General features: G+C 35.4%; 1 protein-coding gene across 23 annotated transcripts in view; it reads right to left on the bottom strand.

Annotated features, from left to right (window-relative positions):
* The window catches only part of LOC105484909 (synaptotagmin 14), a 235,512-nt gene that overhangs the window by 21,911 nt on the left and 201,341 nt on the right, over window positions 1–12,260 (bottom strand). For 16 of the 23 annotated variants that reach the window (XM_011747011.3, XM_011747017.3, XM_071079813.1 and 13 more), the window contains 2 exons: window positions 4,591–4,780; window positions 1,043–1,099 (listed from right to left, as the gene is read on the bottom strand). The exons of 1 other annotated variant lie outside the window; for it this stretch is intronic. In XM_011747011.3, coding sequence (XP_011745313.1) covers window positions 1,043–1,099; window positions 4,591–4,780 — 247 coding nt within the window. The remainder of the gene's footprint in view (window positions 1–1,042; window positions 1,100–4,590; window positions 4,781–12,260) is intronic. 6 more of the 23 variants (XM_011747019.3, XM_071079804.1, XM_011747020.2 and 3 more) reach the window with 1 other exon arrangement.

The following is a 12,260-nucleotide window of genomic DNA, read 5'->3' as shown; positions in this document are numbered from 1 at the left end:
GTAATAATATCTTCACCTTACTATTTCTATGTAATAGTTAGAATTTAAAGGTATACCTCATAATCCTTCCTCCACCCTCCCACCCCATTCTTGACCTCCCACTACCCTCCCCTGCCCATTCCCCTTCCCATTTAGCTTCACTAAGCAGGACATCATAGCATTAATAAACACTTAGCAAGCTCAATTAGCCACAACACTGTAAAGCATTCCACTGTTTTCAGAGAATAAGAATAAACAAACAAATAGAAATGAAGGCAAATGGTGAAGAGGAAAAGAAGACAAGAATGCAAAGATGACATCAAAACAGCTTAGGATGAAATGTCAAAAAAAATCTCTGCATGGATGTGGTTTTTAAATATACTTTAAAAACATTTAAGGGCAAAAATGAAGCCAAATGCATTAAGGGTTCAAAGTTTAGCAAACCAAGTAAAACTTTCGCCTGGTTGCATGCAAGAGTACATTTAATGTGCTTTCAGGATAGTTAAAATACAATAGGATTGTTTTTTGGCACAAATTTAATGTAAAATTTTAAGAATGATATCTGAACTATTTTTATGAATTACAAAAAAAATTGATGTGATGTTTAGTGTATGAAGTGAAACGTAACAGTTCATTGCCTGATTATTTGGGAGACAAATCCTCTCTTTATAAGACTGTGTTTTCAAGTTTTTTAGACTCATGCAAATGATCTTCAGCATGGTGATCCATCATGTGTACTTCATATCAAAATTTCAATTAATTTTAAAGAAAATTACAATATTTATCAGGAAATATCTATTTCTGTTGTATGAATCAAAGTACAAATGAATGAAAAAATAACAATTTTTATTTTAAAAAGTTTTGCTTATTTCATATATGCTCTGAATACCATCATCCATAATCAGAGATAAATTCTAAGTTAGTTTTATTTAAAGTACCACAGATAATAAATGTGCATTGTTTTGGAAACCAACATGGTGGACAGCTTCACTGCTGGCAAGTTTTAGGGTATTTTGGTTTTGCATGAAAAGACAACATCCAATTAGCCTCTACAGGAACTCACCTCGGATTATATAAACCTGTCCACCTATCAAGTGTTTTAGACAACAGAACAGTCCATCTGACAACAGGGGGTGGAAAGCAGTAAAAGAAATAATGACCAGATGTCAATCGTTGGGTGAAAGAGGGTCAAAGGTTAGAATTAAAGAGGAAACACTGTTCACTGGAGTGGAAGAACACAAAACTTTAGCATTTTAATTCAGATAGAGGACTGAACAAAAGGGATGTTGGGCAAATTTCATGGGATGAGAATTTTTAAGGTTATTGTGTAATCTTAAACAAAAATTACACTTTTTTAAAGGGGGACATATTTTTAATGATATCCTCTTGGTCTAAAGCACATTGAACATAGAATCATGCATATTATCAAACTATAAAAGACTGAATAAGAGTAATTATAAGGATCATCAGGATTATTATTATGCTTATTATTGCTAAATTTAAAATGTATCAATTTAATATTTCAAATACTTTTACTACTCCCAATATATATAAATTAATTATGCAAAACAAAATAGGACTATTGAAATTTTTGCTCTTGAATATTGCTCTTTCTTTGGAAAAATGGGGATTATTCAGTCTATAACACAGTTCAAAGTTTATAACCTAGGTATATATGAGGGGCTATAATCTTATATAATATATACTGTTTAGGACAAACTGATAAAACTGTTTTACCTTTTACTTTATAAATATTCCACTTTCATAAAATGGCTTTAAATTGACTTATACTTACTTTCTAGTTACCTCCCACCTAACACCATGAATTATCCTTATACTGAAGGTCTAATGGTAAAATAACGGCAATTGCTATAACCTACTCTGTAACCTGAAACATTGACTCTATGTTGCAGATGTTAATCTTTTGTCATCTGTTTATTATCCATCCCTGCACTTGGCCAGACCTCCCTTTTAGTTGTGATCCTTGTTGCTCTGTTTCTATCAGAGTTGACTACAGTAAGGATAGAAAGGCAAACGTATCATTTCATTCTATTTTTTAGTATCTCCAGCTAAATATTTGTGAAAAAATGTAGTAAATTATTAGTTAAAGCACAAGTGGCAAACTGATAACTGGGGGCTCAATGTGACCCTAAACAATGCTCTATTTATCCAGTACAGTGCTAACAATCTGTGAATCTCAAAGTCTTCTGGCAGCGTGTGCACTCTCGTGTTTGTCACAGGCCTCACCTCTCCCCATCTTTCACCTATGAGTTTTACTTATTTCATTATCCCCCAGGCCTTTTGAGTTAGCATTCTAAGTGTATACTAATGAAGATGATCAAGTCACACTACCAAATCTGTTTATTCTAGAAATTGCTTCTTTTTTCCCCACTCAATTTCTCCTTCTGAAATGAGAAAGGGGACAATAATAATTCCATCCTTCTTTTAGGCACCTTTCTCTGATTTGAGTCTCACAATTACCCTGTGAGATACATGACCTTAATTTTACCTACAAATAAACAGACTTAAGGGAGTGAGGTCAACTGTCCAAGGGTAGCAATATGAATTTAAGCCTTCAGACTTTTAATTCAGGGATAGATACCTTCTATGATATATGTACGAAGCAAACTTTCCAATATTATTTCCAAAATTGTTTTCCAGTATTATAATATACTATAATAACTTTTTACTTCCATTGAATAAATAATTTTTATGACAACTAGAAACAGTTAATTTAATTCAAGGGTAAAAAAGTTACTCCTCCTTTATTTTTAAAATTTTAATTAATTAATTGATTATTATTATTTTTTTAGACGGAGTCTTGCTCTGTCACCAGGCTGGAATGCAGCGGCGCGATCTCAGCTCACTGCAACCTCCACCACCTGGGTTCAAGCGATTCCCCTGCCTCAGCCTCCCAAGTAACTGGGATTACAGGCATGTGCCACCATGCCCAGCTAATTTTTTGTATTTTAGTAGAGGCGGGGTTTCACCATGTTGGCCAAGAGGGTCTCGATCTCCTAACCTCGTGATCTGCCCGCCTCGGCCTCCCAAAGTGCTGGGATTACAGGCGTGAGCCACCGCACCTGGCCAATTTTTTTTTGTTGTTTAAGACAGGGTCTTGCTCTGTCACCCAGGCTGGTGTGCAGTGGTGCAATCTTGGCTCACTGCAGCCTTGATCTCCCAGGCTCAAGCGATCCTTCCACCTCACTGTCCTGAGTAGCTGGCACTACAGGCTCAAGCCACCACGCCTGGCTAATTTTTTAATTTTTTGTAGAGTCAGGGTCTCACTTTGTTGCCCAGGCTGGTCTTGAAATCCTGGGCTCAAGTGATCCTCCCGCCTCAGACTCCTAAAGTGTTGGAATTACAGGCATGAGATACTGTTCCTGGCCCTACTCCTATACTAATTACTTGCTTCTTGGAATAAAACATGGCATTAAGTAAGTCTGTGAGAATTATTTTAAGAAAATTTAAGGTGGCATTATTATTTCAGATTTCTTTTCAAGTTTTTAGTTTACGGCATTAACAGCTTTAATTTTAGCTAAGTATAAAGAAGCTGGGCCGGGTGCGGTGGCTCATGCCTGTAATCCCAGCACTTTGGGAGGCCAAGGCAGATGGATCACCTGAGGTCAGGAGCTTGAGATCAGCTTGATCAACATGGTGAAACCCGTCTCTACTAAAAATACAAAATAATAGCTGGGTGTGGTGGTGGGTGCCTGGAGTCCCAGCTACTCAGGAGGCTGAGGCAGGAGAACCGCTTGAACCTGGGAGGCGGAGGTTGCAGTGAGCTGAGATTGTGCCATCGCACTCCAGCCTGGGCGACAAGAACAGAACTCTGTCTCCCAAAAAAAAAAAAAGCTGCCACTTTCCCAGTTTACCTCTTACAGGTACCAACAATTTAGAGGTATATTGGGTGACAATTTCACTATCCTCCCATAACCTACCCTGGCCCTGTTGAACTGGGAGAGAGATCTGGAGAGAGAACAGTAACAGGTATAACATGCATACAGTCAGGGCAGAGGTATGCCATCTAGCTTTTCTTTCTTAGTATCCAGGGTAAACTGCAAACTGTTCCTTATTCTGTTTGTCCTGGTAAGAGCAAAGCCCATTCCATCTAAAAAAAGTCTCTACTGGCAGTACTGGGTTATAATTTTAAAGGAGAAAAAATGTGAAGTAATAGTTTCTTCTTAAATTGTTAAGGGAGAAAGAAGGAAAATATAGAAGTAAATAAAATAGTTCATAGTACTGCATGCAGATAGAAAACACATTATTCTTCAGTTAACAATAGCTCTACACATTCCTGTTCATATTTGTGAACATTACTCACTTTTAAAGGCCCTGTAACCTTTTTTGGCATTAAAAGATGATAGAGATAATTTATTTTGCAGACACTATGAAAAATTAAAAGTTCTGTCACCTTACTATTAATACTTTGAATTTCAAATTTTTCTACTTCCCAAATGACTGGAAATAGAAAACATGAAACAGATTAGCTGATGATTACACCATTTCATTTTGATTGGTTAAGACTAAATGATAGGATTGAAGTCCCTAGTACTGAGAGTCCCAAAAGTAAAGAAAACATTAGAATTTAAAAAGTTATTTTTCACTCACTGGGTGGTCTATTTGCTGCCAAATTTTTGAAGTGGCTGCCTTTTATCACTTCTGCTGATAGTCTTCCAGTTGTGGCATTATAAAGCAGGCCAATAAGAATTTCTGGAACTGAGCCGTGTTCAAGAGACTGACATGAGGATGTACTTTCACTACATGACATTTCTGACACGCTCATTTGGGAGTCACAGCCCTGTAATCAATAATAAAATTTTTATAGTATTTTGCAAGAGAGATATATTGTTATGCCATGTTTATTTGGATTAGGTAAGTAAATCGCAATAAAGATGAGTTGCAAACCAAACCAAACACCAGATTAGAATTATCGTCCTTAGCATATTTTAGCCCCTGGATTTCTTTTCATTATATAAAAGCCAAAGAAGTAATAGGAAATGAGAAGACTTCACAAATCCCTGCATATTTATATACAAATCAGATAAATGTTTCTTAAACTTATAGATGTTAATAAACTGTTTTCTGAATATGAGAAATTATTGTTTAAAGACTATCAACCTTAAACGACTGACAAAGATTTAGACTCAATACATCAAATGTCCTAACTGTGCCTTTAAATAAACAAAACAGAACTACCTGCTATTTATAAGCCAACATCTAAAACACAGAGATATAGAAAAGTTGAACAATATGTGAAAAATTAATCATGTAAAAAATAATCAAACAAATTGATGTGGTTACATTAGTATCAGTCAGGGTTGGCTTTAAGGCAATAATCACCACTAGAGATGAAGAAGTATATGAAATAATGATAAAACACTGAAATTACTAAAAAGTAAAATAACCCCAAATTTGGATGCATTTAATAACATGGACTCAAAATACAGAAAGCAAAAATGGCCAGAACTAGAAAGAGAAATACAGAAATCCATAATCACTGGGGACATAAGCACACTTCCCTCAGTAACTGACCAAATGGGCGGACAAATAAGTACCATAAGGATGTAGAAGATCTGAACATCACAATAAGCAAAATTGACCTAACAGTCACATGCAGAATATTACACCTAATAACTACAAAATATAATTTTCCCCAGTACACAGAATTTTTAAATTAAAGCAAATAATAATTTCAAATGAAAATTATTCATAATGTTTTTGACTGATTAGAAACCCAAACTCTGTTCTAGAGGAGAATAAAATATCTATATTTTTTGGAAATTAAAGGTGTACTTTTAGTAACTAAATAATAGAAATAGGTGATTTGAAAGACTAATAAAATGAATAAACTTCTGGAAAGTCCAATTAAGAAAAAAAGAAGGGACAAATAACAATGATCAGGAATGAAGAAGGAGACATCACTATGTATTCTACAGACCATGAAAAAAATAAGAGGATAGGATGAACAAGTTTCTTCTAGTAAATTTGAAATTTGAATGAAATATACCAGCGATCTCCAACCTTTTTGGCACCAGCGACCAGTTTCCTGGAAGACAGTTTTTCCATGGACAGGGTGTAGAGGGTAATCTAATGCTGCCACTGATCTCACAGGAGGCTGAGCTCAGGCTGTAATGTTCACTAGCCCACTGCTGCTCACCTCCTGCTGTGTGGCACCCATTCCCAACAGGCCATGGACTAGTACTGGTCTGTGTCCAGGGGGTTGGAGACCTCTGAAATAGACATCTTTCTAGAAAGTTATTAACAACCAAAAGACACGGTGGAAGACTGTTCAGAAACAGTCTTACTAAAGAAATTTAATTTGTAATTAAAAGCCTTTCCAAAATATACATACAAAACAAAATAAGAAACTTTGGCCTAGATGGCTTCACTAGTGAATTCTAATTAATAATGCTAGCCTTACACAAACTCTTTCAGATAGTAGAGAAAGAGAAACCACTCCTCAACTTCCTTTAAGAATTTAGCAAAATATTAAAACCAAAATCTAATAAGGGCATTATAAAAAAGAAAAAGTTTCTCATTCATGAATCTAGATGAAAAAATCCTAAATATACTATTAGCAAACCAAATCTAGCAACATGCAACATCATACGTAATAGCAAAAAATGTTAATGTTTCCCCTTTGAAACTACCAACTATTACTACTTTTAGTCAACACTGTAGTGGAGATACCAGCTAGTGAAGAAGACAATAAAATGAAGTAAAAAGTATAATGATTTGGAAGGGGACTAGATTTTTTTAAAAAGCCCTTATGTGCAGATTACATAATTATGTACACAGGAATAAATCTACAGATGAACTGCAGTTGTATACAAAGGTAAAATGTAGAAATCCATACATTACTATATATCAGAAGCAAATAGAAAATAAAATGTATTAAAATAGCATTTATTATGGCATTTAAATATAAAATATGTAGGAATAAATGTAACAAATGATATGCAAGGCCTCGATACAGAAAACTATGAACATTACTGAGAGAAATCAAAAAGTACTATATAAACTGTTACTGTACTAGAAAGCTCAATTTTGTAACATTCTCTCCAAATTAATCAATAGATTAAATTCAATTCTAATAAAAATATCAGCAGGTTTCTTTGAATTGTTTGACTTCATCAGTAATCAGGGGAATGGAAATGAAAACTACAAGGTAACACTACACAACAAACAGATGAGCTAAAAGGATACCAAGTGTGGTGAGGACAAAGCACTGAGAACTATCATAGTTCTCTTGTAGAAATGTGAAGTGATACCAATTTTTTAAATGTTATAAATACACATACGCTATGAGCTGGCAGTTCCACTCCTACATACATACCCATCAGAAATATGTGCAATGTTTATCAAGAGACATATGAAAGAATGTTCATAGCAGCATTATTCATATTGGATTCAAGCAATAGAATGGATAAATAATTTGTACTGAGTTCATAACAGCATACTATACAGCAATGAAAACCAATTATAACTACATTTACAAATGTGATTGTAAGTAAAACATGTTGGGCCCAAAAGGATACCTAGCTGCATAATTCCATTTATGTAAAGTAACAAAAACAAACAAAAAATCAAACAACCCAAAAACCAAAACCTCAAACCAAGCAGAACTAAACCATTATGTTCCTGATGTATTAATAGGTGGTAACATTACAAAGAAAAGCAAAAAAGTAATTAACATAAAGTAAAAATTGTAGTTAACTCTGGAGGTGGGAGAGAAGAACAGTGATTGGGAAGGGCAGGATGGGAGTTTCTGGGGTTACTGAGACACTGTTTCTTTCCTTGACCTGGATGGTAATTACATGGGTTTTGCTTTGTGATAAATGGGTTGTACATTTGCATTTTTTACCCTTTTCTAATGTGTGTTGGGTTTTGCAAGAAAGATTTAAGAATTACATGATGAAAAGACACAGTATACACAAATGAATATACAATGATAAAAATAAATATACAGAACTTTCTTTGAAGATTCCCAAAGAGATCCAGTCCATGAATTAAAAAGGAAAGAAAAAAGACACTAACACTATTCCGTATAACAATGTAGTTAAAAAAAATTTAAATGTTTTATAAGAATCTTCGAGTTTAAACCTACTACTGGCTGTAGAAGTAATGAAGGAGGATGAATACATACCTGGAGTCTGAACAAATTTGTTGGACTAATATACTAAGGCTAAAATCTCATATTTTTAACTCTAGACTGCAGAGTGGAAGCCAAAAGGAATACACATTTTATATTCTTAAATCATGGGTACACAAAACACATAGTTTGGTATGTTTTCATGACAGTTGGAGACGAAAACAATTTTAGTAAGTTTCAATTAGGATATATCATCACTTATGAAAATAGTGTCAAAAACATGCTTGAGCACATTTGGTGCATTTGTTACATTAGGCTATTATACTAGCAGCATCTGTTAGAATACTGTTAGATACATTTTTCACAATATAGTATTTTCCACATTAACCTACTGTCAGATAAGATGTGAACCTAATAGCTTCTTATACACAGAAGTCATACTGCCACTTTTGAGAAAAAAAGCAATGCCCAAAGAAAGCGATGGAAAGTCCTTTCTCAATCCTAAGGAAAACACTCCCCACTTCACTGCTGTGAAAATCATTACCTTCAAGTCCAACCAAAAAGCAAGAGCATTAAGATCCTTGTTAATCACATTCTATTTTAGTAAGCCCTGCTGAAATATAGTGGTGTTTAAATAACATAAGAAACTATTACCTAGAAGAGTTCATTATGAATTTACACCCTAGAAAAAGTGCTAATCTCATGTCCCTTCCACTGACATTAGTGTAACTGCCCATTCAATATTGGTAGAGTTGTGGCACTCCAAGGAGATCACTCAGTACAAGAAAAGCAGTAAAAAATAGCTAAACAGAATCACTGTAGTAAAAAAAAAAAAAAAAAAAAAAAAAAAAAAAAAAAGTTACGGGCATTCGCCTATAATTTCAGCTACTTGGGAGGCTGACAGAGGAGAATCACTTGACCCCAGGAGTTCTAGACCAGCCTGGGCAACATAGCGAGATCTGTCTCAAAAACAACCAACCTCAAATTAAATATCGACACTATCTGCCCAAATGGCATCTTTCCTCAGACTACTCCTCAGGGCATGCTGCTCCATTCAGTGTATATTCAGGAATCTCCATCTACTCCCTCTGCAGATCTCATCACTAATTTATAACTGGGGCTTGCCTAGGTAGCAGTAGCTGCAGGTGATTAATGCAAAGTCAAACAAATTCCAATCATAACTAGGTCTACTTAAAGGAATAGTCCCACAGGCTCCCCAAAGTAAAACTTCTTCCCATCTTGCGTAATATTTTACTTCTTTTTAATACTTCCCCTCCTTCCCCCTGAGTCTTCTGCCCTAGGGTAAAGGATTACAAGTAATTCTGTGAAAGTGAAGTATATGTAATTTTTAGAGGAATGAATATATGCTATATGTCTACCATAACCAGAATTAGTGGTTAAGGTAGCCATTACATTTCCTTAATGGTGTGAACAGGTTAAAATCAGGTGGAAGCTTGTAAATACATAGAGAAAAAACAATATGATTAAAAATACAATATAATTCCTATTAAGTAAACATACTAGGCTTTTTATTAATATTAAATTACTGCCAGCTTACTTGTAACTACTTATGCTCAATATTTTTTAAGGTGAAACCACTGAACTGTACAATGATCATTACTATAATTGAATTACCTATTGAATAGTGTCTGTGGAACTTAATTCTCACTGTGTCTGGAGGATAGCATTCAGTTTTTATTTATATGTGAAATGCTTCCATCATACTTTTCTGAAAATGGGGCGATCACAGAGGGTGCTGAAGTTAAAACAAGGGAAGTCACCTGCTGCAAAGTCAGAGCTGCCACTAATGATGAACTTCATCTCTAGCCGCAAGGATTCCTCCTCAGGGCCCTCTCCTAGCCCCAGGGAACTAGGTAAGGAGGAGATCACCAGAGGCAATTTCAGGAGAGAGGAAGAAAGAGCGTAATTGCTCCAAATCCCACCTCCTTTCCATCCTCCACACTGTTAGTCTAGCGTAAAGGAGAGCCAGGCTGGGTTTTAGTAGGGTTTGTAAAAACACCGAGTGTATCAAAAGGACAGTCTACTGGAGTGAACAGTGGCTTTGTACAGTTTGTACACAGGTAGCTTCTGGCACTCATTGATCCAGGCCTCAACCCATGTCACTAGGAACCAGTTCTCCTTTATCCATTTCTCAGGTTTGTTTCCCAAATTTGGCTTCATTCTCTGGCACACTTTTCCCTCCTAGTTGCCAGCAGCTCTGAGTGTCATGGGAAAGAGGAAGACAGCATCCTACTTGCTAAAATCCAAATCCTGGAACTTGCTGCTTAGAGCCCATGAGATTTAATTCTAGGGCTTTGGAATAAAGTCTGCTTCAGCAGAACACAGGGGCAGGTTAGTCTCCCAACCAAAATCTGGGTACGGTGTGCATAAGAAAGATATGAATGCTAGGCAGAAAAAACAGACGTCAACTACAGAGCCCATTCAACTGAGTTGTCTGTCCCTGCTTTTTCCCCCTTGGTCTTCAGTGAGGACTGTTATCCACATTACTGGAGAGCAGGTGATGTTGTTGCTGTTGCTCCAATTGTAAGTACCCTCCACAGGCTCTTGCTGTGCAGTTATTAGCCTTGCAGGAGCCGAGGAGGATGAAAAGATGGTTCAATGAAACGGAATCATGATGCTACTGCACTCATGGAGCACGGCTCTGACATTCAGGTTAGGTAAGGAAGAGCCACAATAAAAGCAGAAAATGATCACTTTTTCTTTCATAAGCCCTACATATTAACACTAAAAATTAACATATCTGATAAGATTTAAGAAAAGAAAAATGAATCATAGAACATTCACATAAATAACCATAATAACAGAATACTTTATCAGCGTTTGACCATAGCATCATGTGGAAATGGTCATAAAAATCCCTGCTATGATCTGCTGTGTGCAGTGGCTCACACCTGTAATCCCAGCACTTTGGGAGGCTGAGGCAGACAGATCACTTGAGGTCACGAGATTGAGACCAGCCTGGCCAATATCGTGAAACATTGTCACTACTAAAAATAAAAAAATTAGTCAGGTGTGGTGGCAGGCGCCTGTAATCCCAGCTACTCGGGAGGTTGAGGCACGAGAATTGCTTGAACCCGCGAGGTGGATGTTGCAGTGAGCCGAGATCATGCCATTGTACTCCAGCCTGGTCGACAGAGTGAGACTCCATCTCAAAAAAAAAAAATTCCTGCTATAATCAAAATTTATGTATATATATGTATATATACATATGCACTTTTTTGCTCTATTCAATATGAACATATTTAATTAGCATTTCTGCTTATGAGATTGGTTTATAAAGTTTGTAAGTTTCTTTTCTCATGGTCTCCTGAAACAATACCTATTTGAAGAATATATATGTATAAATATAGGTATATGTGTATATTTTTTGCTGAATTATTTTAAAATGCTTAATTTAGGGTTTCTGCATATATGTTTATAAATGAGATTGGTTTATAATTTTCTCATGTTATTCTTGTCTAGTTGGTGTCAAAATTATACAAGCCTCGAAAGAGAAGTTAGATACCTTTCCTTTTCATTCTCTGAAATAGCTTATATAACAGAAGTTATTTGTTCACTGAAGCTGGGTAAAACTTGCTTCTGAAACTTGACCATCTTTTTTTCCTCTTTCTTTTAAGAGGACTCTGGCTACTGGCTGAATTTCTTTAATGATAATCAGTCTTTTCATGTTTTCTATTACTCTTAAATCACTTTTTAGACATTTGTATGTTTCAAGAAAAGTGCACATTTTATTTGTTTTCAAATTTATTTTCCTAGAGTCATTCTCTTAAAATTCTGAGATCTCCACTGAATTGGTGGTTGTGTCCTCCTTTTAATTTGACATATTTTTCTTTCTTTCTTGTTCAACATCTCCAGGGGTGTTATCTATTTTTATTAGTAATTTCAAAGAACCAGATTTTGTTTATGTTAAACTTCTTTACAATTTTTCTTTAATTTCTACTCTGTTTCCCCTTTCTAACTTCTTGAGTTGAAGAATGCTTATAGCTGATCAATTTGCCTCATTCTTATGTTCTTAGAAATAAATTTAAGGCTAGACATTTCCTTATAATACTGATAGGGGCTGAAATCCACAAATTTAGGTATTTTCATTTGTGTTTGTGCCTAAATATTTCCAATTTTAATTATGCTTTAGTCTCTGACGCTGAGTTGACTTAGAAAGTTTTTT

This window comes from Macaca nemestrina, chromosome 1 (assembly GCF_043159975.1).
Source record: "Macaca nemestrina isolate mMacNem1 chromosome 1, mMacNem.hap1, whole genome shotgun sequence".
Classification (NCBI taxonomy): domain Eukaryota; kingdom Metazoa; phylum Chordata; class Mammalia; order Primates; family Cercopithecidae; genus Macaca; species Macaca nemestrina.
Note: the sequence above shows the minus strand (reverse complement) of the source record. Positions and strands in the feature narration are given on the sequence as shown.